This window comes from Rissa tridactyla, chromosome 6 (genome assembly GCF_028500815.1).
Source record: "Rissa tridactyla isolate bRisTri1 chromosome 6, bRisTri1.patW.cur.20221130, whole genome shotgun sequence".
Classification (NCBI taxonomy): domain Eukaryota; kingdom Metazoa; phylum Chordata; class Aves; order Charadriiformes; family Laridae; genus Rissa; species Rissa tridactyla.
Genome location: NC_071471.1, coordinates 9819368 through 9847347, shown reverse-complemented (window position 1 = coordinate 9847347; position 27980 = coordinate 9819368). Strand labels below are relative to the sequence as shown.

The 27980-nt window shown below is 44.1% G+C and overlaps 1 protein-coding gene across 2 annotated transcripts in view; it reads left to right on the top strand.

The window, feature by feature from the left end:
- The window catches only part of LEKR1 (leucine, glutamate and lysine rich 1), a 62766-nt gene extending 48188 nt beyond the window's left edge, over positions 1-14578 (top strand). For both annotated transcript variants that reach the window (XM_054207349.1, XM_054207347.1), the window contains 6 exons: positions 696-773; positions 1050-1253; positions 3065-3158; positions 8435-8587; positions 9569-9868; positions 12577-14578. In XM_054207349.1, the coding sequence (XP_054063324.1) occupies positions 696-773; positions 1050-1253; positions 3065-3158; positions 8435-8587; positions 9569-9868; positions 12577-12984 (1237 nt within the window). In that variant the 3' untranslated portion in view covers positions 12985-14578. The remainder of the gene's footprint in view (positions 1-695; positions 774-1049; positions 1254-3064; positions 3159-8434; positions 8588-9568; positions 9869-12576) is intronic.
- Positions 14579-27980: the final 13402 nt, after the last annotated feature.

Genomic DNA, 27980 nt, shown 5'->3' with positions numbered 1-27980 from the left:
TCTCAAGACCAGCTGTCATCAGTCTTTTTGTGTGTTTTCCTGAAATTTAAACAAGGATTCATTCTTTTATGATGTGTACTTTCTGCTTTCAGTTCCTATATTCAGAGGGTCTGATCATAACAAAGTTGCAAATATTTGGAATGCTTAGCAACAAAGTATTTTAATAATAATACAAGTATTGAGTATGAAAAAAAGGTTTCATGAACACAGTTAAATAAACAGTAAAGGCTTTCCAAATGTAATATTAAAATTTCAGTGTAATTGGGGTACAATTTAATAAAATAACATATTCTATATCTGTTTAAATGTAAATACGAAGTTTAACCATGGCTATTAATCGGTGAAATGATGACATAATGACAAGAAATCTGCAAACTTTCCAGCCCTCTTACCTACAAAATTGTTATTTGTTCATATCTCACTTGAAACTTTCACATGTTGCAAGATCTCACTTTCTGCTCCCAACATTAAGCGTGTTGTGATCCCAGGTTAGGCTGAGATGACATTGGAAGTGTAATTTCATGTTACTTTAAAACGTTAGCTCGGATAAACAGAACTGTCTGTTGTTTGCCTTTTAACTGAAATAGAAAATGCAAATTAGATAATATGTCAATAAACCTGATGTACTGCATGAGTAAAGGCTGTTATTTCCTCAGACAAATACACAGATATGTGTTTTTTTAATGTTTTTTTAGGGTGAAATCAACGGAACTTGATGTCTGTCAAAATGAACTGAAAAAAATGAAATATGAAAATGGAATTTCTGAGTCAAGGTAAATGCTGAAATTATATGTCATAACATAGCATATAGATTTCTGAGCAGTGGGAGCAAAAACTTTACTATTTTAATGCAGCTTTTTTGTAATTTTTTTTCTGTTTTTCAGTTCTGTTTTTGTGTTCACATCACTAGATTTAACTTCATAAAGAATATATAGCTTTTAGTCTAATATTTTATTTTCCAGGTACAAATGATTTCTGTCTATTTAGTATACATCTGTAAATATGAATATAGTAACTACAATGCTGATACTTTTTAATTTCTTCTGTAGACTTATGAAGGAGCTCAAGGAAAAGGAGGAATCTCTTCTAATTTGCCAGCAAGTATGCAAACATTTACAGGAAGAGGTGGCTGAGAAAGAGAGGAAAGAAGAAGATCTAAAAAGAAGAACCAGTCGATCGGAAAGTGAACTGGAAGCACTTAAAACTCTTCTTAGACAAACAGAGGAGGAGGTGGTGATGTTGAAACAAGAAAGGTAATGGGAGCTGAGACACCATGGGTAATCTCCTGTGACTGCGCGTTCTGGGAAACCTATTAAAAATAAAACATTCCTCCTTTGCCAGATCCTCAGCCTCACTCACTGTTACCGAAAGGATTAGATTCTGTAAAGCACCAGAGGTGGTTTGTGCCGATCGGGATGTGGGAGGAGAGGCAGCAGAATGAGGAGTGTGGCTATGGCACTGGGCAGACTGGGAGAGACCTGCTGGTCCCAGCTGGGTGTTCTGAAGTGCTTGTGTGCTCAGGACAGTCCTTCCCTGCCGCTGCCCCCTCTCATCTCTGGGTTTTAGGGCAAAACTCTAAAAGCTTTGGCAGCCCTCAGCTCACATCCTGAAATTTCGGAACTCATTGGATGGATTTTTTAAATTATTACAGTATAGACAAAACTTGAATGAAAAATTAAAAAAAAAATAAAAAGGCCTATTAAAAAAAAAGGGGGGGGGGGGAGGAAAAATTCCTTACTTTGCAGTCCAGGGCTTCAGTTCAAGCTTAATAAAAACACCCATTCCCATTTATTGCCATTGTTATAGCTGCTATTTGTTATGTGAAGCTTGTAGAGCAAAAGCCCTCGAGAATTTAAATTCTTGTAACTTACGTTATTAGCAACTTGCAAACCGTAACAACGTTATAAATATTACAGCATGACAGGTTATTGGATGTGGTGTAGTATTCAGTGAAGGGTATGGACAACTTCCCACCAGTCTAGTCTTATTTTGAAGGTTATCAAATATCAACGAAGCTGCCATTTTCCCTGTATTTACTTTTCAGATGTGGAAAATAAAGCACTGAGCTTCTGAGGATTGTATTTTCTGGAATGATACCTAGTTTGAGAGCCTTTATTTTTTAGAATTCTGCAATTACCAACCTAAATTCACATTTTTCAAATTGCTTTGAGTGTAATCTACATATCTATTTTTATTCCTAACAGACACAGGCTTGTTTTTACTATTTAAGTGTCCTACTAGTAAATTTTCAGTTACTGATAAAATAGGTTTTCTTTTATTGGCAAAAAGGAAAGTGCTGTCCCCTACTTAAGAGATGTCAGTACATTATTTGTTTGATTTGTGTACAATGAAAAATGTATTCAGAAAAGTGGCTTTTGGAGAAGATAAGCATTTTCAAGAGTGATGTACACCAAGAGGCATTAAGCTATTTTCATATTTAATGGGTTTGAATATTCCCTGTACTTTAGTAAGATATTACATCTTAATTTAAGAATATTTCCCTTCTACTTAAACCCCAGATACATGAGTTGTTCCAGGTGGTAGGTGCTAATAATCTAAGTTACAAGAATTTAAACTCTCCAGGGCTTTTGCTCTACAAGCCTCACATAACAAAAAGTAACTCTAACAATGGAAAGCACTTGGTGGTTTTAATTGAAAACCTATTACAATTTTTTAATTAATGATAGTAACATTCCAAGCTCATTAAATACAAAAATTTCTGGTTTGAATGATGTAAGATTTATTCAGTGTTCCTCAACATTTCACTTGAGAAATATTAAAAATATATGAGGTTTAAATATGTGTGTGTGTGTAAGAAAGATCAACTATAGTATTGTCTTTAAAATATAAAATTCATAAAGCATGTGATGGCATTATGCAAATGCTAAGTAGTGATTACTTCTGTGCCTCTGGGCTCCAGGCAGGATTGCTGGGCTTACTGCACGGAATACTAAACAAAGAGGAAAAGACGAACCTTTGCCACAAAGGACTTAATTGCAAGAAAATGGCATACCACCAATCTGGGCAGAGCACTTATTTACATATGAGTTTTTGTGGTTTCTAGGGAGTTAATGCTGATTTCTCATCAGAACAGAACAGAGCAGCTGCAGGAAACATTAAGACAGAAGATGCGGAATGAAGATAACTGGAGGGAGAAGGTAATAGTGGATGTGCAGTTGGCATCCTTTCGATTTCTCTATTTATTTTTTCAGTTGTAGTCAGCTGTCACGAATGAGTACAGTGAGCCAGATGTTTATCTCCTCAAGTGCAAACGTGTCAATAGTATTCTTTGTACAGGAGGTTTTAATGGGTGATCTCTCTACATAGGTTGGAACTGAATGCAGAAGGTATTTAGTATGAGCGTTTACAGACTTGGCAGATGTTCAGATCTGATCCGGACTTCCCAGGTTTCAGGGTATTTGCAAAGTGACTGTGTTAGGAGTGCAGCCCCCTGCAAGCCCAGGTGTGAGGAGCAGAACTGAGCCCCCTGGACCTCTGATCTTGCGAGCTCCGTGCTTTCCTCGTGTGCGCTGCGGGAGGGGGTGCATCGGGAAAAGCCCAGTCTCACGGGCCATTGTTCTACACAAGCTCCAAGGAGGTGAACATACAGAGCCCACCCTGTTCTGTGTGCAACAGTCCGGGTTATGAACCCCGAACCACAATTCTGCATGGGGGAGTGCATCGGTGCCTGGATTTGTTTCCTGACACATCTGGCAGAGAAGCATAGGAAAGCATATATTTAATATTGAAGTAGTTTCCCAGTAAAAACAAGGTTGGGCATTGTTGACAAGATGCAGAGAACACAAAGCCTTCCTATGTGCAGGTCAGGTGAACTGAAACTGAAGATGGCTATTTGTAAAACAAATCTAGAAAATAAATAATAAGCAGATGAGCAAAAATGTCCTTTCCTTAGAAGACGGGTATTTGCAAACCAAAGCAGAGCTAAACAAACAAGCTGTTGTAGCATAGCGATTCTGGAGCCATCGGGAGTTGCCGAATAGCAAAAGGCAGCGGAGATGTTAGCTGTTCAGCTGACGAGGAGGGCGAGAGGGATGTGGATATCCTGCCTGGTACTCAGGGCAGCTCTGGATACAGGATATGTGTTCATGTCATCCCTGGGACGATTTTGTCACTCATGGCAAGAGACAAATGAAGAAGTAACGTGACAGTTTTATCCTTTCCAAGTCCTCTGTGAACATGAAATTTGTTGTTGTTTTGATATGAACCCATAGTTCCTGCTGGTGTCAGGACAAGTCCCCCACATGTCCGGAGAGGAAAATGACACTCCAAATTAGCAGTGTCATCTAGCTCAGATCTGAAGTACTCGGAACAAGCGTTGCTTTCAGCCTGGAAGTGCAGAGGAGCTTGTGCAACCTGGGGTTCAGGGTATGTGTACCCCTCCAAGCAGAGAGGCACCTCATTCTGCCTCACTTGGCAGGCTCTGCGTGCCCACAGGCTGAGCAAACAGCTCAGCGGGAGATGGGTATCGCTTAGTGAGCACACACACAGCTGATTACAGCATGGGAGCCTCGGCAGCAGGTAGGTAGTGCTGGCTGTTGGCTGCGGTGGGGCTCTAAAGAGCACGGCAGTTAGGTGGAGGAGCGTGGTTAGACTGGGGAACTGGGAAGGGAGACGTGGCAGCGGAAATAAGGCATGTGGCTCATCCATTCACTTGAGCTGAGGATCTTCACAATTAAAAAGAGCTAAAGGAGTTGCACAGTGAAAGTCCCGGAGCTAGAGCGGACCTCTAGCGTGAGAAAGGCTTCTGCTCCTTCTGCTGACCTCTGCCATCACCAGTTCCTTTCAGGCAGCTGCATCTCTGACAAACAGGCTCCTGCTAATGACTCTGCTCTTTCTTTACTTGCTTTCCCTTCAAATCAGAGCACTATGAAAATAGAGACTTCAGTGAAATTTACTGTGAAAATACCTCTGTATTTTATTTGAAAAGACTTCACACTCCTACGACTTGGCTTCTCCGTGAAACGACCCATCCTTTGTTATTTTATTCATTGACTCTTACAAAAGCCTGCAAAACCACTTTTATACACCTTCCCACCTAGGCTCTTTTGGTAATTGGATGATGGTTCCTTTCATGGTGAGGAGGAAGGGGAAGGTGGGAGGAGAAAGATACACCTTCCATACATGCATGCTCCTTTATACGTGGGCATTTTTCCTTTATTTAATGGAGAGAAGAAAAAAAATAAAATTAAGTACAGGCTACAGATGGGAAGGATGGTTGAAATACATCCAGGGGTACACCCCGAATTCAGGGGGTAACTGGCTTGGTTGGGGGGCAGAGTGGGAAAGACATTAGGTCTAGTCCTGGTCCACGGATGTAGGATGCAATGTTATGAAGACAGCTGAAGGCAGGGCAGCACACCCTCCAAGCATCTCACCGCGGCCATGCCGGAGCTGAACGTGTTGCACAGGTCTGTTCCACAAGCTTAAACTCCTGTTAACATGGGTTTCTTGTTAGAAGGGTTTCCCACCTCTAGCCACATCATTGATGGGTATCATTGCATTCTACAAAGTTAAGTTATAACTTGTTAGTCATCTTTTAGTAGGTACTTGGGTTTGGGGTCTTCCCTGGAAAAATATTTTCAGCTGATTCAAAAAATAAATGTGTACGTCCACTGCGTGTGCTGATTGAACAGGTTCCTTAGCTAATTGCACAGCTGGTTGGAATGGGGCAATGCTACAGCTCCTCGTTTCTACCAGGCTTTAAGCAGGCTCCGTGCGTAACAGCAATCTCAGGAATCGGGACCTTTGGCTCGGCTCTGCAGGACAGATCGCTTTTTCTTCTGGTTTTGGGTCATGCTGTAAAGTTCTGAGCTGGAGACTCTAACTGGAATTGGAGAGTCCAGCTGCCAGTCTCTTGCAGTGGGATTTGGAAAGCTGTTTACTGTAAACAACCCTGAGCATGTAAACTCTCTTTTAATCTGCAACACTTTTTACATGAGCACAAAATAAACCCCAAACTGAATATAAGAAGGAAAAAAAAAAATCTGTGAAGGAAAAAATTGAAAACAGTGTTGAACGATTACTCGGGCTGTTCTGATTTAAGTCCTACATAATTGATGACTAAAATTACTGTCTTTTTCTTTTTTGGTTGAGTATGTGATAAGTGTCTGAAAGCTTTATTTAGTCTCAGGAAAATTTTTTGACTACTAGCCATTGAGATCGGTTACATTTCTTTTAAAACTTCTTAACCTCTCTGTTGCAGGATATAATTTTAGAATGAGGTCACACTGTCTGCATAATCACAACGTATTGTTCAAGCTGACATTAAAACGAGATAAAGGCTGCTACTAGGAAGAGAGAGCAATTACAGCTTTGGTATCACAGCCATTAAAATGCAGTGAATGTCAAGTGCTCTAAAAATGTTCTCATCAGACAAAAGAATCAGAAATGTGACAAAGTGACAGAGTTGTCTTTCTCTTGAGTCAGTGTGCCATCGCATAAGTATAAAGTGTTCCAGTTTTCTATTTAAAATACAGATCAACCTTAAATAGTTTTAATGGAGGAAAAAAAAATACCTCTTTCAAAAGATTTTAAGATTGATGTAAACATTTGTTTTATGGTTTTTTAAAATACTAATTAATGAGGGGCATGTAAGTGGTTTTAAACCAATTAGGAGCCATTACACTTTATTTGAAGATCAACTGCCATTTTATTTCCTTTTGTGGTTATCAGCTATATTAGCTTCAAGTGTTAAACGTGAATAATGCTTGTATAAGCTTCAAAATGAGCTCAGTTTTTTTTACTGCTTTTATTTTTTTTAGTCTTTGTAATCAAGTAGCCTCCAACATATGATCTGCTTCTGTAATAATATGTAGAGTTCATACACTTGGGTTTCTACAATTAGAATCCTAACTCCCATATCTAATAATGTAGAAGATAAGTCTATTATAACAATAATAATAATAAGAATCTACTTTGAGCATCTTACAAATATACCAGTTTTAAGCTAAACCTCAGTGGGGGATTTGTGCCTGTTCCATGCCCAGGATTTGGTATATTCATGATTTACAAAATAATGAAAATATTTCCAGTTTATCTTTTCCCCAAAAAGAGTTAGGGGGATTTGTTATACTTTTGCTCACAATTAGTGTGTGAAATTAGATAATTGTAATTAAGCTCATTCTGGGCTTTTCTGCTTTTAATGATTTTAAGTAATTAGGCTAGTGTTGTGCATGTGTAATGTGCCTTTCATATTCTTTCAGCGTGCTACAGTTAAGTCCATTAGAATTCAGCCTGCAGAAATATAATATTAGCATACTGGTTTGGGAAACATATTTTTCAAAATACAGCCTTCAGTATTTCCTCCAGAATCCAGGCTTTGGTTTTCAGGAAATTATGGCTGAATTTTAAAATTTGAGTTTATAGTATTAAATACGTGAGATGCCTTAAGCACTGGGATATTTTACTCAGAGTTAGCAACTCTTTCACTTACATTTCTCCACTTTTTTGTCCAGAGCTTGTCCCACATACATACCATCAGTGCCGTGTTGTCGGGACCCTAAAATGAGCTGGAGCTGCTCCTCGCTGCTCCCTGGAACCTGGGCTGGCACTGGGGCCAGAGCGGTGGCCACGTGCCATCGTCACCGGGGGATGCTTAGAGAGGCAGGCATCCCGCTGATGCCTTGCTGAGAGGTTCCGTGGAGGTTCCTCTATGCACTCCTTCCCCTGGGTTGCTGGGGTTTAGAATAGATTTAGGGGAAGGGGGATGTTCGATAAAGTCAGTAGGCGGTATTAACGTGCACTGCGCTTCTAAATTGCAAGACAGCACGTGTGGAATATGTGTCATCTGAGTGTGGTCCCTGGGAGCAGACAGACAAACATTTCATATGGTAAGTTGCTATTCCCTGACAAGGCTGAGTGGCAGAGCAGGAATAAAACGTGATTTTATAAGAAGGAGTTAAAATCTTTATATTTTAATATTGAGCTTATGGCCTAATCTTAGCACAGTATATGTCGTTACTGTGAAATGTATAAATTTGCTGCATTTGAAAATAATAATAAGTTGAGTTTTACCTCCAGAGCAAATCCTTCCAGCAAAGTTGTCGTCTATTTTAAGAACCAACTAAGGACTTTATAGTTTAGTGTTTTCATAGTGATTTAGCATGAAGCTCAACTAGCTAAATTTAGGCATCTAGCACCACTAGAGACACCATGGGGCTTGTGAGACATCTTCCCGGGGCTGCCGGCTGTGACTCAGTGCCGATACTCTGTGCAGCAGGAGCCGTCCGTGCCAGCGGGAAGCGGGAGCTTTCCCTCTCCAGGCTCCAGCAGTTGCAATCATTTGGATGTGTTTGTTCAGCGCCCAAAATCTCAGTCTGCCAAATTTCACGTCCCTTCATGTGTGGCGGTGTGGAATGTAAAAAATATTTTAAGGTGAGTTGCTAGGTGTCATTAAAAAGCACTTGTTGCCTAGATGGAGATTGATCTGGCTAAAGGCGAAGCACGACACAAAGAAGCAATTCTTAAAGTCAAGGAGGAAGCGAGAGTGGAACTAGACATTGAGAGACAAAAGCAGCAAGAACTAATCACAAAATATCAGAGAGACCATGAAGAGCTCCAGAAGAAGGTGTGTAACACTCAAGTGAAACGTTTTGTGCCAGCAGATAATATAAACTTCTCAGAAATAGTATGTGAAGGAGTAAAACCTTCTTTATGTGTAGTACTCTATCTAGATGATACAATATTTTTTTCCCAGTCTTAAAGGTCTTTTCCAACCTAAAGGATTCTGTGATTACATATGTTTCAATTTATTTTTTTTTTAAAGGAACAGGTTAATAAGTAATTATTCCAGTTAGTTAAATGGTGTGGAAGTTCTTCCTTTGCTCGCATTTTCTCTACCCAGAGTTCATCTATGTCCACAGACTGCAGTTGTTAATTATTTTTAAACTGACAACATAATTTTTTAAAGGCCTTGGACTGTTCCAGGCTATGACAAGTTGTCACAAAACCCATCTGCACTGTTTTCTTCCTTCTCAAATTAGTTCAGCACCAATGGGGTAAGGTCCAGTGGCCAGCCACGCAGACCTACAGTTTTTGAAGTTTTCTCTAGAAATTGAAAATGGTACCTATAACTTTAGTTTTCAAAAGATTTGACACATTTCTTGAATACTGGAAAAATAAAATACATTTGATGAAATTATATTGTTATTTAAAATTCATTACATTACACAGTGTTTTAAAAAGCTGAAAATAACAGTTTGGCTTAGTTAACTTTACAAATATTGTCTATGATTTTAAAACCCTGAAGAAATGCTGGCTTGCAATAAAGAAGTTAAATTTTCCCATTTTTACCTCTATTTTTCTGTTTGATCTTGACATACAAATTAACCTCTCCATTCTGAGTGAATTTTGATTAATTTACAGCTCTCTGGTATTCTTTGAGGGTATTATGTAAATTCTAAGCATTTATTTTTTTGTCCCTGAGACATGTATGGTTGCATTTGTATTTTTTTTTTCTGAAGTCAACATTTGTTTGATGCTTGATTCTACGTATCTAATGATATCCACTGAATGTAGACTAATGCAATTTTTGTCTAATCTAATGCAGATACCAGGATTAATATCCAGTGCTACTAGTAGCTTAAGGATGGAGACAGAAATTCTTGAAAAGAAGCTACAAGATGCCCAAACCAAACTTGCAGAGAAAGATGAAGATAAGGAAAAAGAAATTCAGAGCCTTAAAAGACTAATTACTGAACTTGAATTTCAACTGACGGTGGAAAAGAACAATAATGAATCATTTCTGGATAATATGAGGAAAGAAATTAAACACAAGTCAGATGAACTGGAAAAATTAACCCAGGAGAGGACACAACTGATTCACAATTTGAGTCAAGTTCAAGAGGAGGTAGGAACATGACCGAGGAAATGCCTTGCTATTTTTACGTAGAGACATGTGATTTCTAAAATCATTCAAAGCATCTATATTTCAGAACCTGTTATGTACTGCTTTAAAACCCATTGAAATTGAAAGAGTCCATCATAATTTCACAAATAAAATGTATCACGAAATATGTGACATTTTTAATTCAGCAAGAACTTAAACTAGTATTTTATTTTTAAAAAATACATATTTTTCAGGTCCTGCAGAGCATTTGTTTCCTAGTCTCACATCATACTACATAAACATGAGTAAACAATAAAGCATTCTTTGTGTTTTTAAAGTAGAAGACATGGACATTTCTCATTTTTTGAACGGGACAGCAACAATCCTTCCCGTAATCTTACTTATTTTCGAAGTAATTTGTAAGAAAAAACTTGATACTGTCAATAGGAATGAAAGTAGACACAGTCCTCTTCTGAATGGCTTCAGGAGCAGAGATTGCATCTTTTAATGTGGGGGTATGTGTGTACATCCTGCCATGCTAACGGGGATGTATCCCACCTCCCACCAGTAAATCCACTTTCTGTAACTCAGGAACGCATAAAAATTAATCAAATGTGAAAAGAAATTTGACTGATGGACATTCTTACCACAGGCATTTGCTGAATGTTTGGAATATAATGGGAAGGGAGGAGAAAGAGGTGTACTGCTCTATGAGAAATGTGAAAACAGTGAAGTCAGGGACTGTAGATAAGATCAGACTGGAATGTCCAAAGTAATTAAGTGGCAGAAAAAAATTGGTAAACAGTGAAAATGAAACCCTTCAAAATTAATTAGGGCTTGGGTTGATATTCATTTCTTCCTTGAAAAAGGTTCAGAAACACTGCGTTAGTGAAATTAGAATGATGCTGGCAGTGATTCTGGCCTGTGCCTATGGAAAAGGCTCTTTGGAAAGATGTACCTTCCTCAAGTGCTGGTCAGGAGCTTCAGCAGAGTAAGGAACACAACACACTGTTATCCTCAATCGTGAGATTCCACCAGCTCTGCTTATGTTCTTAGTTTTCCCCGCTCTGAAACAGAGTTCCTCCTCTGATATAATTGTATTAGGAAACGGGCAGATAAGAGTGGTTGAAAATTCAAGCTGGCTTTAAGATAAAATTTGCACCAGGATAATTGCTCAGATTTGCAGGTAACACTTCCCAAATAATTTCATGGACTGTCAGTGACCATCTGAGTGGCGGGGAAAGTAACATCTAGCTTTCTTTCATAAAGTTGTCTGCAGAGTTAGGTATTCAGAGAGTAAGTTATTTTGATATTTACATCTCTCCCACTTCTGCTTCTGCATGTAGATATGTTCCTTCTCCAACAGCTTCGCTTGCTGTTGGCACAGAGGTTAGACAGCCTGAGCAGAACTTCTGTGTTTCCACTCTACATCCGCTACAGATGCTTTGACCAAAGTAAAATTTTAAAATTAAAAAAAAAAAAATTTATCAACAAAGGACTTTTAATTTCTCCATCATTTTTCAAGTTTTGATGGGAACACGCATGCAAAACTCTAGTAGTTTTAGTAACCTCTTCTTGGGTAAGCAGAGCTTGCCACCTTCCACTTTAGTGGGAACACAGTTCTGTGCTCTGACTTTACTGACACCAGTATTCGCCCTTCAAAACATCAAAAAAGTGCTATTGAGAGGATCTTTTTTACACATTGTCTTCCCTGTATACGCCCACTGTCATAATCACGCGGAGAATTTCACGTACAAATGTTCGCCCTCACTTGAAGGCGATGAGTGATCTGACCCAGCATACAGCTCATACTTTTAGCACTAAGGAGGTTTACGTAGAAAAGTTTGCGTCCGGGCGATGAGGCTGTGCGTGACTGAGAGTGTTCTCTGTTTGAGTCGATCCTCGCTCTCTGTGTTGGAGACTGCCCTCGTGGTTGCTCCCCTTCCATTCTCACGGACCTCCTGGCGTTAGCAACTATTGCTTGCTCAGAAGAACAAAAAAAGTGGGTATTTCCTGCTTGTATTAGTACTTTCAGTAGTTCTGACTTTTATGACTCAATTTAGTGATCTTCTGTTGCGTTTTATTTACTTTTTGTTTCAGCTGAAAACCAGGAAAGTTAACATCATAAATAAGTTCCACATAATATACCAACTTGGGGACTTCTGTAATACTGAGACAGTTTCAGTTGTCTGCTCAAGGCCCGGTACCAGTCACCGACCACTTAAAAATCAGGAATCACAGCGCAAAGTTTGTGCAAACCACTGGACTGAAAATCATTTATCTCAATTAATTGGGAAATAATAATCAATAAAGAATGCCGGCACAAAAAATCAGTGCATAATTATTTAAACTGCAGAGGAGGATAACTTCTTGAATATCTTATCATAATGAAGTGGTACGGTGATACTCCAGCTGCGTACGTCGCTTTTTCCTTTCCGAGAACAGCATTCCCAGTTTCCCTCCTAGTTGGAGGATGGGCAGGAGATCAGAAGAAACTTCTGATAACTTACCTCGTATTTTCCACTGTCTCCTGAGGGAATGAAGGGTGTGTAAATGCTGATGTATGTCCTTTGAACGACTTTCAGAGAAACCAAAATATGGGGAAATATTGAAGGGTTTGTGTGCATCAGTGCCCTCCAGCCACCCCTGCCCTAAGCCTGAGGAGCTGAATAGGCGCAGGTTTTTGACTGATGGCATTTTGTAAAGCCAGTGTTTGTTTCTGTTTGCAGAACACTCTTCTCCAGGAAACGGTGCGCAGAGAGTGTGAGGAACGCTATGAGCTGACTGCAGCTTTGACTCAAGCCAGGGAACAAGTACTGGAACTAAAAAAGCTGAGTGGAAACTTCCCGTTATCGCCGTGTTCCCTGACTCAGGGCAGCCTAACCTCCTCTGCTGCCCTGCTCGCTGATTATGGACAGAAAAGCCGCACAAGCCCCGGTGCTGGGAAAGAAATCAGTCTCTCCGGACAGTTTGGTATTTCAAGAGCTGCTAAGGCACCCGCCTCCAGTAAGCGTACCAGCAGTGTGGGCTTGCCCACCCTAACCCCACTGCATCCTCCAAGGGGAAGGGCGGCTTCGCTGAACGAGCCCAGGAGCAGGATTGCTGCGGTTATGAGAAGACAACTGAGTCAGCTCTGACAGCTACATATACAGCATATGGGACACCATTCCAGTGCATCCAATGACCATTTACTCGTGCACCCCTGGGGTCAAATCTTAGCCAATGCAATTCATGCATTCTGCAACTTTAAGTTAGAGTTTCGTATATTTTTTTATGCAATAATGTTTCTTTATCCATTGCATATCAATGTAATTACATGCTATCTACATTTCAAGGTGAGAAAAGTAAAAAAGAAAAAATATCGTCTCTCCAAGAATAGCACATCTTCAATAGGTGTAATTAAAATCATTGCCAATTTCAGATACTGTTTTCCCAAACCACTTTGTTGGAATTTTCCTATTTTGTGTGTTCTCCTGTGTAACTTAATTGCTCATTTCTGTGAAAAAATGTGATTTGTTAGGTTAGAATCAGATTTTTGCCATTATTTAATTGAGTAGTGTTATACTTGCAAATATGCTTAGGTCAGTGAGACTCGCTAGTTGTGGAGTATCCGTCGCTCAGCATGAAAACGTGGCAAATCCGTGTGCTCGGTAGACTAGCCGTCAGCAGGGACATAGCCTCCTCTGTGTGCAAGTCTTCAAGCTGTGCTAATTAACAAGGAGTTGAAGACTTAATACATTTTGTCCAAAAGATGGTTGCCTCTTGAATTTCATCAGAAAAGTGTCTTTATGTTAAGCATGATTTTTGGCTTCAAAGGAGACGGGCTGGAGTTCTCTATAAAATTGTTACGCAGGAGGAGCAATATTTTTATTTTACTGCTTGATACACGGAGCCATGGTTTGTTTCAGAGCATGAAAAGCCCAGACGAGTCTCGGTTGTCTTTGTTAGAGTGTGGATGCTGCAGAAGTAGCTGCTTTTCGAACAAGGCAGCTCTACGGTTGGGACAGATTGTCAGTGCGGAGCACCGGGTGAGCTACGTGCAACAGCGATGGGCAGCACAGACGTAGTCTGAGATTTTACTTAATGTGAGACCAGATACTCAATTTTTTTGGTCAGATAAGCGCAAACAGGGCCGATTTGGTGATAGTAACCACTACTGGTGACAGTCTAGTGCTCATCAGGCAAGGAGAAGTGATGAAGCAGGCCCAAGTCATCCTGGCAAGTCCTCTGGGCAGAGGTAGACCTACCATGTAGACCCAGCTTGGGCAAGGGCTTGGGCTGGGGCAGGAGCTTGGGGCTGAGCTCCCGGGCTGGTGGCAGCAGTGCAGAGGTGGGAGCCCCAGGTATGGGGGCAGTTCAGCCCTGTCAGTGTCCCCAGTGCCCCGAGAGTCGCTTCTCTTGAAAGATCGCTGTTCATCTTCTTCTGAGACCATCAGCTGTGACTTGGACTGAAACTTTGTGGGAGGTAAGTTAGAGGGGAACATTTTGGAGACTCTCAGAGGGTGCATACGAACAGGTAGATGATGATGACGAAATTGCTTGCTTCTGTTTAAGTTTTGGGACTGGGCTTGCTCTTCGCTTGGAGTCATGGAGTTGCTTCTTCACAGGACGCTTTACTTGTAAACCCAAATACATTTATAATTGCACCATGAACCTTGACCTTCCTGTTATTTCTGAGTGATGAGAGAGTCTCTCTTCAGTGATGGAGAAAATCAGAAAAGTTTCGTTGAATCCAATGTCATGGCAGGGAATGCATTTTATTCAATACAATCAGTGAAAGAAATGGCCATTGTAGCTAGAGCCTCTGGGTCTAGATTTGAAAGGACACTTTGTCTTAGCTTTTGTTCCCACTGAAACCATCAGTAAGCCTTACCTGATTTCAGTGGTAGCAGAGTGTATCCAAAAGCTGAAAAATCCTCTATTCACAAATTCCAAAAGCAACAAAAAAATCAGTATTGCAGAAGTTACTCTGGTAGCTGCTGCTGCATAGAGGTGGTGTAGGTGCTCTGCAGTTGCCTGGCAGATTGAAAGGACCCGAACTTGACCGTCTTATGCACTGACCACAAAGAAACTGTTGCCAAAAATTTGCTAATTGGGGGAGTCTTAGAATCAAACACGAATACTGTCCCCAGGAGAGCGTGGACTCAGCTTGGTGGAGATCTGAGTCTGACGATTCACCTTTCAGCTTTCCTCAGTTTTGTCTCAACAGGAGGCCTGGTGGCCACCTTGCCTTCCCTGATGCAGAAGGCCCTGGCTGTAGCTTCCAGCCCAAGCATGTGCTGATAGGCTGCATCCACCTCTCCTCTGGTTTTACTCAACTGGGATTGTGCTCAATACCAATTGACAAATAATTAGGCAATGGTGACAGTGAGTCTTAAGCGCAACCAAGATAACTGGGAAACAGTGGGAACTGTCTACAGGACCTGTTGACTTTGCTCAGATATTTGTATTTTTCTTAAGGATGTTAAAAATTGGAAATATCAAAGATGTGAAGGCAATTCCACTGTGAAATGTAAGCCTCGGGAAATTAATTTTTTAGCAATTCCACGAATGTAGAAAGAAGGGATGGGGAGCACTCCCAAAGGCCTGTTTAGAGGATGGTGGGATGGTCCCCTTCTCTGGTCGGTGGTGATGCTGATCTTGTGTTTAGAAAAGATCCTGACTCCTTCAAGCTTGAAAATTGCTATTCCACTGTCCACCCGCAGTCTTTCTGTGCTGAAGTAATAGGTTTTCATTGAGGCAGTTCTTAAAATTATGAGCTTAAAATTATGAGCTCCAGAGCTCTATTAGGTAGATTTTTCATAAAATTTTTAGATGAACTTTGGTTGTATTTACAGTCTTATGAGAATTTTTAAAGAATGTAAATCCAGTAAATGCTATTACATAATTTTACACCCTTGTGTAGCTGTGGAACAGGTGTCACGGTGAACCTTGCGGTAGCTGATGTCGTAATCTGGAGTTTAACGCTGGAATGTTTATATCGAAGAACAGGTGGGACTTCACCTGTGGACGGTTCTGCTGGCTGGAGATCACCGCTGCGCAGTAACGGCTCTGTGCTTAAAGCAAAGCCAGAGCACAGATGTGGAAAGCAACCTCTTCTGTTTCAGTTTGTGTCTTCGGTAAGAGAGTGTTTCCCCCACTCCGTGTGGTAGCAGCCGTTCCTCCCCTTGTGCGGCTGGGGCTGTGCAAACAGGTCAGATTCAAAATCTGGGCTCTTGTCCACTGCTTTGGTGTTTATGTCCTCTAGCAGCAGCAGGAGTAAAGAATGACTGCGTGGTCATAAATTGTAAAGAGAGGAGGAATAGCACATAAAATAATGAGAGCAATCACAGAAATAATGTTTCTAGCATGAGGGAGTGTATAAATCATGGCTGCAAACCAAGTCAAGAACGAATATTTCCCTTATTTCCCCTCCCTCCCAGAAACCCAGAACTCCTGCTGCTAAGCAATAAGCAAAATATATAAATGTCAGGAAACCTTTTTTACCAGCTTTTAAAAACAATTAAATTAATTTCATGTAGTCAAGGAAAGTTTACAGAGTATTTCTCGTAATGGGATGAAACACACCAGCAGAAAGAGAATGTAGACACCTAATTATATCACCACATTTTCAGGAAGTAAAACTTCCTGGGGGCAATGCGTCTTGTAGAAGCGGTGTCATTTATGAATAGGTTTTTCGTATGCTGGACCTTGCACTCTAGGACTCACGGCACAAGGGAATACTAAAAAAAAAAATCTCCAAGCTTGAAACAAATCTGCCTCTGTGGGATCCTGACCCGCTGGCTGTAGGCAGTAAGCCATCCTTTCACTTCTCAAGGTTACAAGAAAACGTCCCATGGCAACGGGTTGTCTTGTTCTTGCCTAATGCAAAGGCTTCTGTTTCTTCCTTGACAGAGCTGATATTGTTGCCTGATCAAGAATAGTAGCTCGTACAGTCCTAAATCTTTCCATAAATTATTAATCCCACTAGCAGGCTGCCAGTTTGCATCCAATGCGCTAACATACTGTGTTATTACCAAATTTATCCATTTATTTTTATCCGGTAGCCTTCACTTCCAGGGAAGTTTCAAATATTTAGTGTGTTACTATTAACTGGAGAGAGTCTACACGCGATAGCTGAGCACAGCATCGTTAGGAGGAAGCAGAAGAGTCTGGGTGCAGGCTGCGAGGGGACTGCTGTCACACTCGTGGGTTTGTGGATGGGAAAAGGAGCCTGTGGCGAGGTTGCGTCCCCTGGCAGCCCCCAGGGTGGCTGAACTGCGCGCTGTGGGCTGTGCTGGCCAGCACTGCCCCACGCTTGCTCTCTCCAGCCTGCCCACCATGCCTACCCCGATTCCTCTGGGCATGAAAGTAAGAGTCACTAATATTGGTCTGATGCTTTAGAGGAGGTTTCGTGTGAGCATGAGGCATCATTTGTGGTTTGGCTAACTGTCTCTTGAGTGCAAAACCATCATTATGGATGGAGAAAGCAGGTGTATCTGTGTGATGGAAGGGGAAATGCAGGGCACTATCCAAAGCCAAGGTGGGACAGGGCAAGTGGAGCCATCACAGTGTTTCTGGCATAGAAAGCAACAGCAATGTCCTTTTAAGATGCCTCAAACTTCTGCATGTCCTTTCTGAACGCTCCTTTTAAGCTGCTGCCCCATCCTGTGTTCAGTGGGGAGAGCTCCCCAGCCTCAGGCCAGGCCTTTGCTCTGCCAGTGTCTCTGTAGAAGGTGCAAATGAGATAAGCTGGAGTTTCTGGCTTGCAGGGCTTACACAAGCAGTGTGGATCCGCACTGATGCTTGGCTGCCGCAGAAGAACGAGTGAGCAATATTTAGACAACTGCAGTATAGGGGTTGTCCTCTTCTGGCTAAAGACTGGCATCCCAGGATGTAAAAAGCAGATGGACACGGCCAATGTAGTCTGGAGGGGGAAAGCTTTGAACAGGGGACGTCCTGCAGGACAGTAGGACAGGGCCTCTTCTGGGGACAGTCCTTGACGCTAGCTGTGCTCAGAGCTGTGCCTTGGCTTCATCTCAGAAGGAACTTGCTTGTTCACTCTGGAAGAGGGGCAGAAAAGAACAGGAAAGAGTGATCAAGTACCTACATGTAGCCTGGACTCCCGGGAGATCAAGGAGCTGAGTTCTTGGGCAGCATTGGAAGCACCCACCATGTAAGCTCCACGGGCTGCCTTGGGAAAAGCAAACTTAACTCAAGTGTTGATGAGCATCAGAGCCCGCAGTATGTACAATAAGAGCCAGGCGCGTTATTTCAAGCACATGTTATAAATGCAAACTGATGGCTGTTGGACAAGAAATGGCTCGGATCCAGCCCGTGGGAAGCTGGGGCAGGAGAGCCTGGGCTTTCCCCAGACACACTCCCTATCCCAGGTCACTCACTGGAGCAGTCAGTCTATGCCTTGTTATGGGTCATCACTTTTCACTGAAAGGTGCCCCAAAATTTCTGTGTTCTCCACAGACAATAGTACAGAAAGAGTCAAATCCATCTCTGGTGACATGGAGCTGTCTTGCTGCTCCTTTGACAGGTGACGAAATTATTGCTTTCCATATGTGTCAAAGTGCTTGCCACACGTGTCATAGATATAAGTGCTTGCCATATGTATCAAACTTTTATTCCTAATAGGATATTACAAAATAAAGCAGCGATGTGCCTCATGTATTAAAAATGATAAATAGATCTTTAACTGAGTTGGTGTGTATGATCTGGGATCCCAGCCTGTGGCTTGCATATGGAGTTTTTCCATGAAGGAAGAAATTAGACTTCAGAAAAAAGCATCGTAGTATCTTAGCAGCATTGGAAGTGTGTGAAAATAGAAACTGGAGCCAGACCCAATGCCGTAGGTCATTAAAATGTATTAATCAGAAAAAAAAAAGATGGACTGCCTTTCTTTTCATTTAAAGAAACGGTTGTGCTGCGAGATATGCTTTGCTTTAAATTCTTGATTTCGCTCCCAGTGTTTTATGACTCGTTTCCTTTAAAGCCTGCAGTGTGCTGCAGAAGCACTGTGCATTTTTAATACAAAAGAAAGAGCAGAAGAATGAGTCTGGGGAAATTTCCTTTCTCAGAGAAAACCCACGCATCTTTTATTCTTAGTTATTTTAAATGGGGACTTATTTACATAATGAAAATTTGGTGTTTGATTCTGTCTTTAATTGTTATAGGTGATTAAGTGTATTCTACTGGAGGAAGAATAAACTCCATATGCAACTGTAATGGTGTGAAACAATATAACCAAATATGCGTAGCACTTATGTGGGTTTTTCTTCATCCTCAAAGCATAGTACAAAATTAATTTTGATAGGATAATAAAAAGGGCACTGCAAAAGATTAATGTTGAAGAGATTTTAACACCGGAAATATAATTTGTGTGGTGGAAAATATGAGCATCTGGCATTGCACTGTGAACTGTTCCCAGATAATGAAAAAAAAAACCACTCTTCCAAGCAAGCATGGCCAGTTCCCGCAGATTATTTTTGCTTGTCTCTCCAGAGATACCCTCTGTCCGCTGAAACAACCGCGCGACACGCGGTCCCTCCTTGCAGTTTTCCATCTGGAGCCTTGAATGAGTGGTGAATTAAGGTCAATGCCAGGATGTGACTGTATTTCTTCCCAGTAAGCAAAGGATGGTCACTGAGCAGCCTACCAAAGTGACACCTTCTGTTATAGCTGAGTGGATCCCATAACTGTGCAGCAAAAATGAGTTCAGTTCCACCCGAGCTTCACTGGAAAGAGCAAGTACATGTTACCTTGAAGTTAACTGGGGAATGTCGATCACAGCAGCCTGTTATGTTTTGCTTTACTCCGGTTTAAATGGACAGTCCTTCACAGTGTGCTTCCCCTGGAAAAGTCCATAAAAGAATATTTAGAACTTTTTGAAAATTCTGCTTTTAAAAAGTATTAAGACAAAAAGCACCTACAATGCATATTATACCTTATCCCCATACATTTCATGAGACAGAAAGCCCTTTTTCTGTGCTCCATCGCTGCATTTAGATGAGATATCAGGAAGAAATTCCTGACTGTGAGGGTGGTGAGCCCCTGGCCCAGGTTGCCCAGAGCAGCTGTGGCTGCCCCATCCCTGGAGGGGTTCAAGGCCAGGCTGGATGGGGCTTGGAGCAACCTGGTCTGGTGGGAGGTGTCCCTGCCCAGGGCAGGGGGGTGGAACTGGATGCTCTTTAAGGTCCCTTCCAACTCCAGTCATTCAATGATTCCATGATTCCTGTTCTTTGCTGAAGTAGACTTCAGCAATTCATTTGACACAAAGGCAGTTTCGTGTCTCTCTGAAGAATGCTTTAAAGAGCTTCTCAGTACAAATTGTTGTCTCAAAGAATTGACTTCTGGCTGCTGGGCTCCGTGGCAGGGGAGCGTGAGTTGCCTTTGATCCCTCTACAGGGACGTGAGGGGTTGCTCTGGAGCAACAAACCTCTTGGGGCTTGACACAACAAGGGTCTGAAGAATCAAAGCAGAATTGGGGGGTCAGGTGGGAGCTAAGGCAGGGAGTGGAGGCTGAGCTGCAGTAAAGGCCCAAGTGTCCATGAGAGGTGGAGCAGAGCTTGGCGGGAGCATCGTGCTGCAGTGGGACCAGCCCTGCCCGCCGTCCCACCCCAGCCACGTGCGGGGCTGGGGGTACATCGCTCCATGCGAACTCATTAAAACTGAGAAGACTGGCAGGCTGGCAAAATTATGTCATTATCAGGCTTGGCTGTTATTAGGGGGCTAATTGCGCTGTGCACGTTGCCTTCCTTCTTTACCCTTTTACTGTACATGGCCACCTTCTGCCTAGTCCATACATTGCAGGTTTTACGCTGTTGGCCCGTCACACGGTGGAACAGCTGTGTATTCGCCTGGCTCCTTGCGCTGCGGGCTGGAAGTGACACTGAGGTGCTGAGCTGTGAGCAGGGCAGCCCTGAACTTGGGCACAGGGAGAGGAACAAGGGCGGTTCCGTCTCCTCCCTACGCGGCGGTTTGGCTGCTTGTGAGACACCAGCACATCCCCGTGTCCATGGGTCATGAATAAACAGGTGTTCTACTTGGGTTTTTTTTTTTTAATTTATCCTCTGTTTGCTGTCACGCGCTCAACAAAATTAGGAACAAAATGGATGTGCGAATAAACCAGCAGCAGTTTTTTGTCGTGACACTTGTCTGATTGCACCAGAAAATGTCACTGTCTCAGGTCTGAGCGCTGCACCAGCCTCTTCAAAAATCACATTTAACTATTATCTTTTTGCGTGAGTCATAACCTAACATACCAGAGGATAAAAGAGCAGTCCTGAATCACGCTGCGGGTGCCATCTATCCCTTACTCTCCTGTTACCCGTGCTTGTTCTTTTAATAGGATGTAGAGTGATGCTGGCTGCTCTGAAAGCTGGGTGGATTTTTATATCTCCTAAAAATCAATCGCTTTCTAAATGTCAGGAGCACACGAGGGATGACATAGAGCCATTTTAATCTATAAAACCTGGTTTTCCTGGTTCCTCAAACCCACAAATTTATAGGAAATGGTTTATTTTGGGGAGCCGCCTATTTCCAAAAAGACATTTGATGTTTTTCAGGTTGATGGAATACCCTGTTTTGACACTACTGAGTGTTAACTTTTTATTTTAAATTTATATTTTATTCCTTTTGGATAAAATACAGGATTCAATTAGCAACTTAATTGTGGTAAAAATGAAAGAGGCTGGAATTCAAACCGAAAGTTGAAACATATGGGATTGCATTTCAGCAACCCTGGAAAGTTTCACTTTTTGTTTTCTTACTTGTGGAAATCTGAAACTCTCCCAGGGCAGGAAAACGCTCTCTGGCGTGACTCGGTGCCGGACCCCGTGCTGGCCGTCACGTCAGGCGCAGGGCACGGCGCGGGGAGGACGGCAGCGGCAGATGGAGCCGGCTTCGGGCACGTGCATCGGAGGAGGCTGGAAGTGCTTCAAAGTTTCTGAATTCCCTGATGTAAGAGTTAAAAGAACAATTTGGTATAAATAAGAAGTTGATTGCTGTGCACACGAAGAAAGCCAGCTGCAGTCAGCGGCGTGTAAAAGGTCTTTAATGATGCAAACAACTTTTGGACAAAGTACAAAAGAAGATAATTAAGCCGCTAGGTCAGAGAGCGTGGCAGGATTGCGATTGTGAGAGTCCCTCCGTGGTCTGTTGTGGAAGCAGTTTGCTCTAGGCACAAACATGTAGACAACCTGAGGTCCAGCCCTTTTTCATACCCATTATAAAACCAAAACCAAACCAAAAATGGCAATGAATGGGGTATTAGTGCACTTATTATTGCTTGGGCTGTAAGTTAGCCAGGCTGCCATGCTAACACCCCTGGCAAGTCTAAATGTACGTGTGGTGAAAAGCCCAGGTGATGCGAGGTGTGCTCCCAGGAGTTGTGGGTTTCACGGCAAACTTCGAGGTTAGTGACCAGCGTGGACAGGGCTGTTCTTAAACATCATTTAAAGTGCAATCCTAGCCCAGAAACAGGTCAGTCTCCTCAAGTGACACCTCAGCACACAGAATGGTTCGGGTTGAAAGGGGCCTTAAAGATCATCCAGTGCCAACCCCCCTGCCATGGGCAGGGACACCTCCCACCAGACCAGGTTGCTCCAAGCCCCATCCAGCCTGGCCTTGAACCCCTCCAGGGATGGGGCAGCCACAGCTGCTCTGGGCAACCTGGGCCAGGGGCTCACCACCCTCACACTCAAGAATTTCTTCCTGATATCCAATCTAAATCTACCCTCTTTCGGTTTGAGGCCATTACCCCATGTCCCATCATAACACTCCCTGATCCAGAGTCCCTCCCCACCTCTCCTGTAGCCCCTTTAGGGACTGGAAGGGGCTCCAAGGTCTCCCCGGAGCCTTCTCTTCTCCAGGCTGAACAGTCCCAACTCTCTCAACCTGTCCTCACAGCAGAGGGGCTCCAGCCTCCTATCATCTTCGTGGCCTCCTCTGGACCTGCTGCAACAGGTCCATGTCATTCTTGTGTTGAGGACTACAGAGCTGGACGCAGTACCCCAGGTGGGGTCTCATCAGAGCATGAAGCTTTGCTGTGCAGAATTGCAGCTTATGAGGCCACATCTGCAGGGGTGAGGAGGCCTGACAAGAAATGACGTCTCCATTATAACGGTACGGTATTTTGTCAACTCAGCCCAAGGATTTTAAGAATCTGAAGAGGTGAACCAGCCAAGAGCTCAGGGTGACCTTGCTCAGCAGGAAAGCCTGTGGAAGCCACTTTATTCTAGGTTTCCTTCTTGAGCCGTGGGTCTGAGCACCCTGAGGCTGGGCTGGTTGCTGACGGGATGCAGTCTTCCCTGCCTGGGTGGGAATCCGCATCAGCCCACCGCGGGAACCGGTGTGGGCTCGGGGACACCAAAACACTGGGACGAGCCCCTTGCGCTCCACCAGCTCAGCAGTTGGTACCTCAAAGGCATTTCTCTAAGGGCTTCAGCCCTGCTCACTTCATCCCAGCATCCCTGAGTAGTCATTAGCAGGCTGCTGTTGAAATTAATCCTCTGCAAGTCTCAGCAGGGAGAAAAAATGCATCAGTCCTTCACTGCTCCGTAAACGGAAGTGTCTGAGTGAGTGGTTTTGGCTGTAATAGAGCAGACGAGTGAGCTGGGGGTGCCTGTGCTCTTCACTTTGTCTTCTGTGGTTCACTGTAGTGTTTGACCTTGTCCCTGACTTTAGGTGGTTTGCTTAGCAGTCATTTCTAAAGTCAATGCAATTGGCCTTAATTAATTATTATGTAATTATTACCCTTAGCAATGAATTTCAGGTGCAAAATATTATTTCTCAGAGCCTGATTTTTAAAAGCTGGGTGTCTGTCCTGTACCTGCCACATTTGCTGCCTGTACAGTCAAGCAGCGTGCGCTGAAACTGCAGAGTCTCGGTTCTGCATTTTTGCACACAAAAATGTCTAAATTTGTCCTTCTCCTTCATAAGCTGACCCAGGCCACCCGCTCTCTGAAAGATGCACTTGGCAGGGATGAGAGAAAACAGAACCATGGGGACACGGTGGCCTCTTCTCCTGCTTCCAGCAGTCCTGGCATTGCTTGTTCATGGTCAGTTTAGGAAATAATGAAGTCGTTTATGGAAAAGATAAGAAAAGTTGGAGCCGTTGGGGTAGACTGTTGCTGGAAAAGGATTGGAAATAGAATCAAAGAAATTGCGCCTACCACTTTTGATTCTCACTGCAGAAAGCAGGACCTTAGATATGCTTTTTATAACTAAAGAGGAATACGCCAAGAACCTCTTTGCTCCATCATTAGTCATCCCAGAAGAGTCTGGGAGATAGAGCCAGCAAGGGGCAATAGTAGAAATATTTTGACACGTGTAAAAGTTGTTAGCTCTTACAAAATGCAACCAAGTCTTGTTTCAATGGGAAATGTATGTAACACGGATGGTGCCGGTGCCAGAACTGCCTGGACTCGGCTGCCAACAGGGAGATCCCGCTGATTTGGCAATGCCAGCCAGGTGCTGAGTCCGTGCTGGCCTGGCCCACCTCGATACCCAGCTTGGCTCTCCCTAGCCAGCGCTTTCTCAGGTTTTCTCCTCGGCTGGGACATCTCCTGGGTGATTACTGGTAGCTGGGTGTGCTGCAGCATCACATTAACGGTCCTGGTCACTGCAAGTGCCCCGTCTCTGGGCATCCTGGATCGCTGCTGGTGAAGGGAGGGCCAGGCTGGCAGGTGTACGTGCTCCTAAAGAGGCGGGTCCATAATGTCCTTTCCTTTTTGTCTTAACACCATGTGATATACGGAAGTTAAAAATAAAGAAAAAATAGTGTGTGTGTGGGGGGGGGGAAAGCTAGATTTAGTTTGGTTTGGCAGGTGTGCATGGTAAGGAAAGCCTGGCTGTACGCATTGTGCCCTTCTGCGGCGTTATGGCAGGACGTGTTCAGCGGTGAGTCAGGTTTCATCAGCAGCTGTGGGTATGAAAGCTCAGAGGGGCTCCGTACTGGGCACAGTCTCGTGGTGGCCCCTGGCTGGTCCAGGTGTGAGTGTGACGGTGTGTTCCCTCCTCCCAAACTGACCTTTATCTCCCGTAACCCAAGCAATAACCCCCCGTGGTGGTCATAATGGTGCATCTAGTCGTGAGGGCTGCATCTGGCTTAAAACTTGTTTTGGGGAGACAGTCAACAACATGTTAGCCAAGGGCTAATTAGAGCAGTTCGCCCATCTAACCACAATACTCGTACCGTGGTCAATATGCAAATACGGCTATAAGTCAAACGCCTTACCCGCATAAACAGTGAACAGCCCAAGAGCCTTTGGAGTTCTTTCGCATGGCAGGATGTCCCCTTGGGTAGGAACGCCTCTCAAGGCCACTCCTCAAGGTTGAGAGATTCCTTACTGCAACAGGTCCTCGGTAAGTGACTAATACCATGGTGAACTTTGAAATTCTTAGCTAAGTGATATAAAGGATTGATTGTGCATGTATAATCCTTTAGGCATAAACCGTTGACCAAATCCGGGACTAGGATTGGATCCAGCTACACCCAGACTCTGAGAAAGCATTTAGAAAGCAAGGGGGTCCTTTCTGAACCTCAACTCAATGGGAAGGTCTCCCTAGCAGTTCTGTCTGACCCTGTCCTCCACGCAGTAAATAACCAAGTGTGCCTTGCTATTGGACCTTGTCAAAACATCGGCACGTTTACTATCAAACTTTGTTAAATCGTTGGTTTGTATCAATAAACATATTGCTGCTTCTGTCTACGAGTGAAGTGCGTAACTCCACCCGTGACAGTGAGCGAGGAGCCCTGGCCACGGCAGCAGGCGGGGGCAGCCCCGATCCTGCCACCCCAGCGTCCGCCTCCCTCCCTGGGTGTGAGATGGGGGCCGGATCCGGATATTTGGGGCTCAGTGTTCTCCCCTGCCTGGCGCTGAGTCAGGAGGGAAATCCTTGCTGGGTCACGGCTGACAGGACCGCAGTCCCGGGCTGGTGCCAGGTCAGCCTGCTTGTTCTTTGTTGTTTTTTTTTTTTTAAAAAAAAAGTAAACTTGCAAATTGGGAAGGAAGGGCTGCATACGACAACTGCTGTGCATTGAAGAGGCCCTGCAACAAAGAAAAATGCGAGCGTCACTGATCGACTCCAGTCTCAGTGGCCGTGTCCTCAGCTCGCAGAAGGAGAGGAACCTTCTCCCCTGCGTTTTGCCCATCGCCTTGGTCGGCGCCGTGAACGGACAGGCTTTGGATGCACGTCACCATTCCCGTGTGCCTTCAGCGAGGGAGCCGTTAGGCTGGAGAGTGCCGTTTGCCGAGGCTGGCACCTCGCTCTGCCATCCCGTGTCAGGCTTCACTGGCAGCTGGGGAGGTCTGAGCTCTCCCGTCGCCCCCTTTGCTCCCCAGTTCCCTCGCCCCAGCCCTGGGGACAGCGAGCGGGCGGTGAGGTGGGGTGGAGGCTCCACCAGCGCTCTGCTGCTGACACTGAAAGGTTGTTGTGGCTGCGTTGCTTTCTGCAGCTATGGCTACGGGTAAATATTGTGTATGTGGGCACCTCTGGTGCTGGTGAAGCAGAACGAATCCCGAGGGGTTAAATTGCCATAACAGGTCAGTCGGCCGTGTGGGTGTGTACCCGGAGTGAGATAAGGAGATCTATGAGGTGAAGGACTCCAGGTTATCTGTGGCCAAGGAGTGAAACTGGGAAGCTTGTGTCCTTTGCTAGCATTGTCTCTTTTTTCCTTTTTCTTCCAGCGCATCACAGACAGTGCAGCTGTAGAGGATTAACGCAAACAGGTCACCTCTCCACCCTTTGCCGCCCAGACAGGAGATATTTCCTTCTCCTCCTCTCCCCATCGATCTGCCGTGAGTCACCACCTCCTGCCTCCCGTCATCCGTCTCTCCCTGCAGGTTTGTCCCGTCCCACATGAACGTGCTCACACACACGGATGGGTCTCCGTAGGGTGAGCTGTGGGCTCTGGGGGGGATGCAGGCAGTGCCGGGACAGGGCTGGGGGTACTGAGTGATGCATAGATTCATGCAAAAGTCAGTTACTATTTCAACACAGTATCAGGAGACGTGGCTCATGGGCGGAGGATCCGGTAGCCATTCCCGTGCTGCTGGCCATCCCCTGGCCCTTCTGCCAAGACCTCCAGGGCAGGTTTGTAACGCTGGAGTCACTCCGTCCTGCGGGACTGCTTGGTGAGGGCTAATGGGAAACTGAATTTATAGGGATACGCGAGGCCAGTGGCTCTTTCGGGCTCCTTCAGGCTCTGCAATCCTCGCTCGGCCTCGCACCGCCTGCCACGGTGCAGCCCCACAGCTTTTCCCTGCCTGCGGTCAAGGAGCCGCGGTGTTGCAGAAAAACACCGGTGGTGTTTCTTGCCAAAAAATATTACAGAGAATTGTTAACTTTTTTTTTTTTTTAAGCAGGCTGCAGAGGAATTACTTTCATTAACTTTTAGGCGGTGGCGGGAAGGTGTTCAGAGGGTGTGATGGGGCTTTTTGTAGCTGTGTCTTCTCGCCTGTCTGTGCTCCAGGGAAGGCGGCATCGAGCCGTAACTGCCTCTCATCCCATGGTGCAGACGAACAACTGCTGATCGTCCCCCCACGGCGCAGGCCAGCGGTTCTGCTCTCAGCACGCTTTCAGACATGGCGGGGACCCCACTTGACCCCGTAACCACAGCGTGCTTCGGACCAGGCCTCCTGCGGGCATTTTCGTGAGGGCTCCGTTCCTGTGAGAAGAGCACAGCGTCATGCCAGAGGAAAGAATGTGAGGCCAAGTTTCTGATGGTTTTCCCGTAAAACTAATGGTTCGCTCAGGCCGAGCGTCCAGCTGTTCCATGAGCGTCCACTGCTTTTCACAGCATCCCAACCCACACCTTTGTTTCACAAAGATTAAGATTTTCATAGGGAGCCCACGTATCCGCAGTTTAATTAGGACAGGTAGCTGGGAGTAGCTTATGTGTGGTGACACCTTCACTTAATTTACATACAACCAGAAAATATGTCCCACGGGTGCCACCAGGCTTCTTAAGTGCGATGAAGACCTTTCCCTTGGCTTCCTCATCCGTTATAGCAGTTCAGGCTACTGATTTTCTTTTTGCTTAATTTAGGTGGATATCAAGCTTTTGAACTCTTCTTACAATGGCCATACTACTCTGGTCGCTTCAGTTTGTTAATTTAGAGGTTGTTTGGATTTGTCTGCC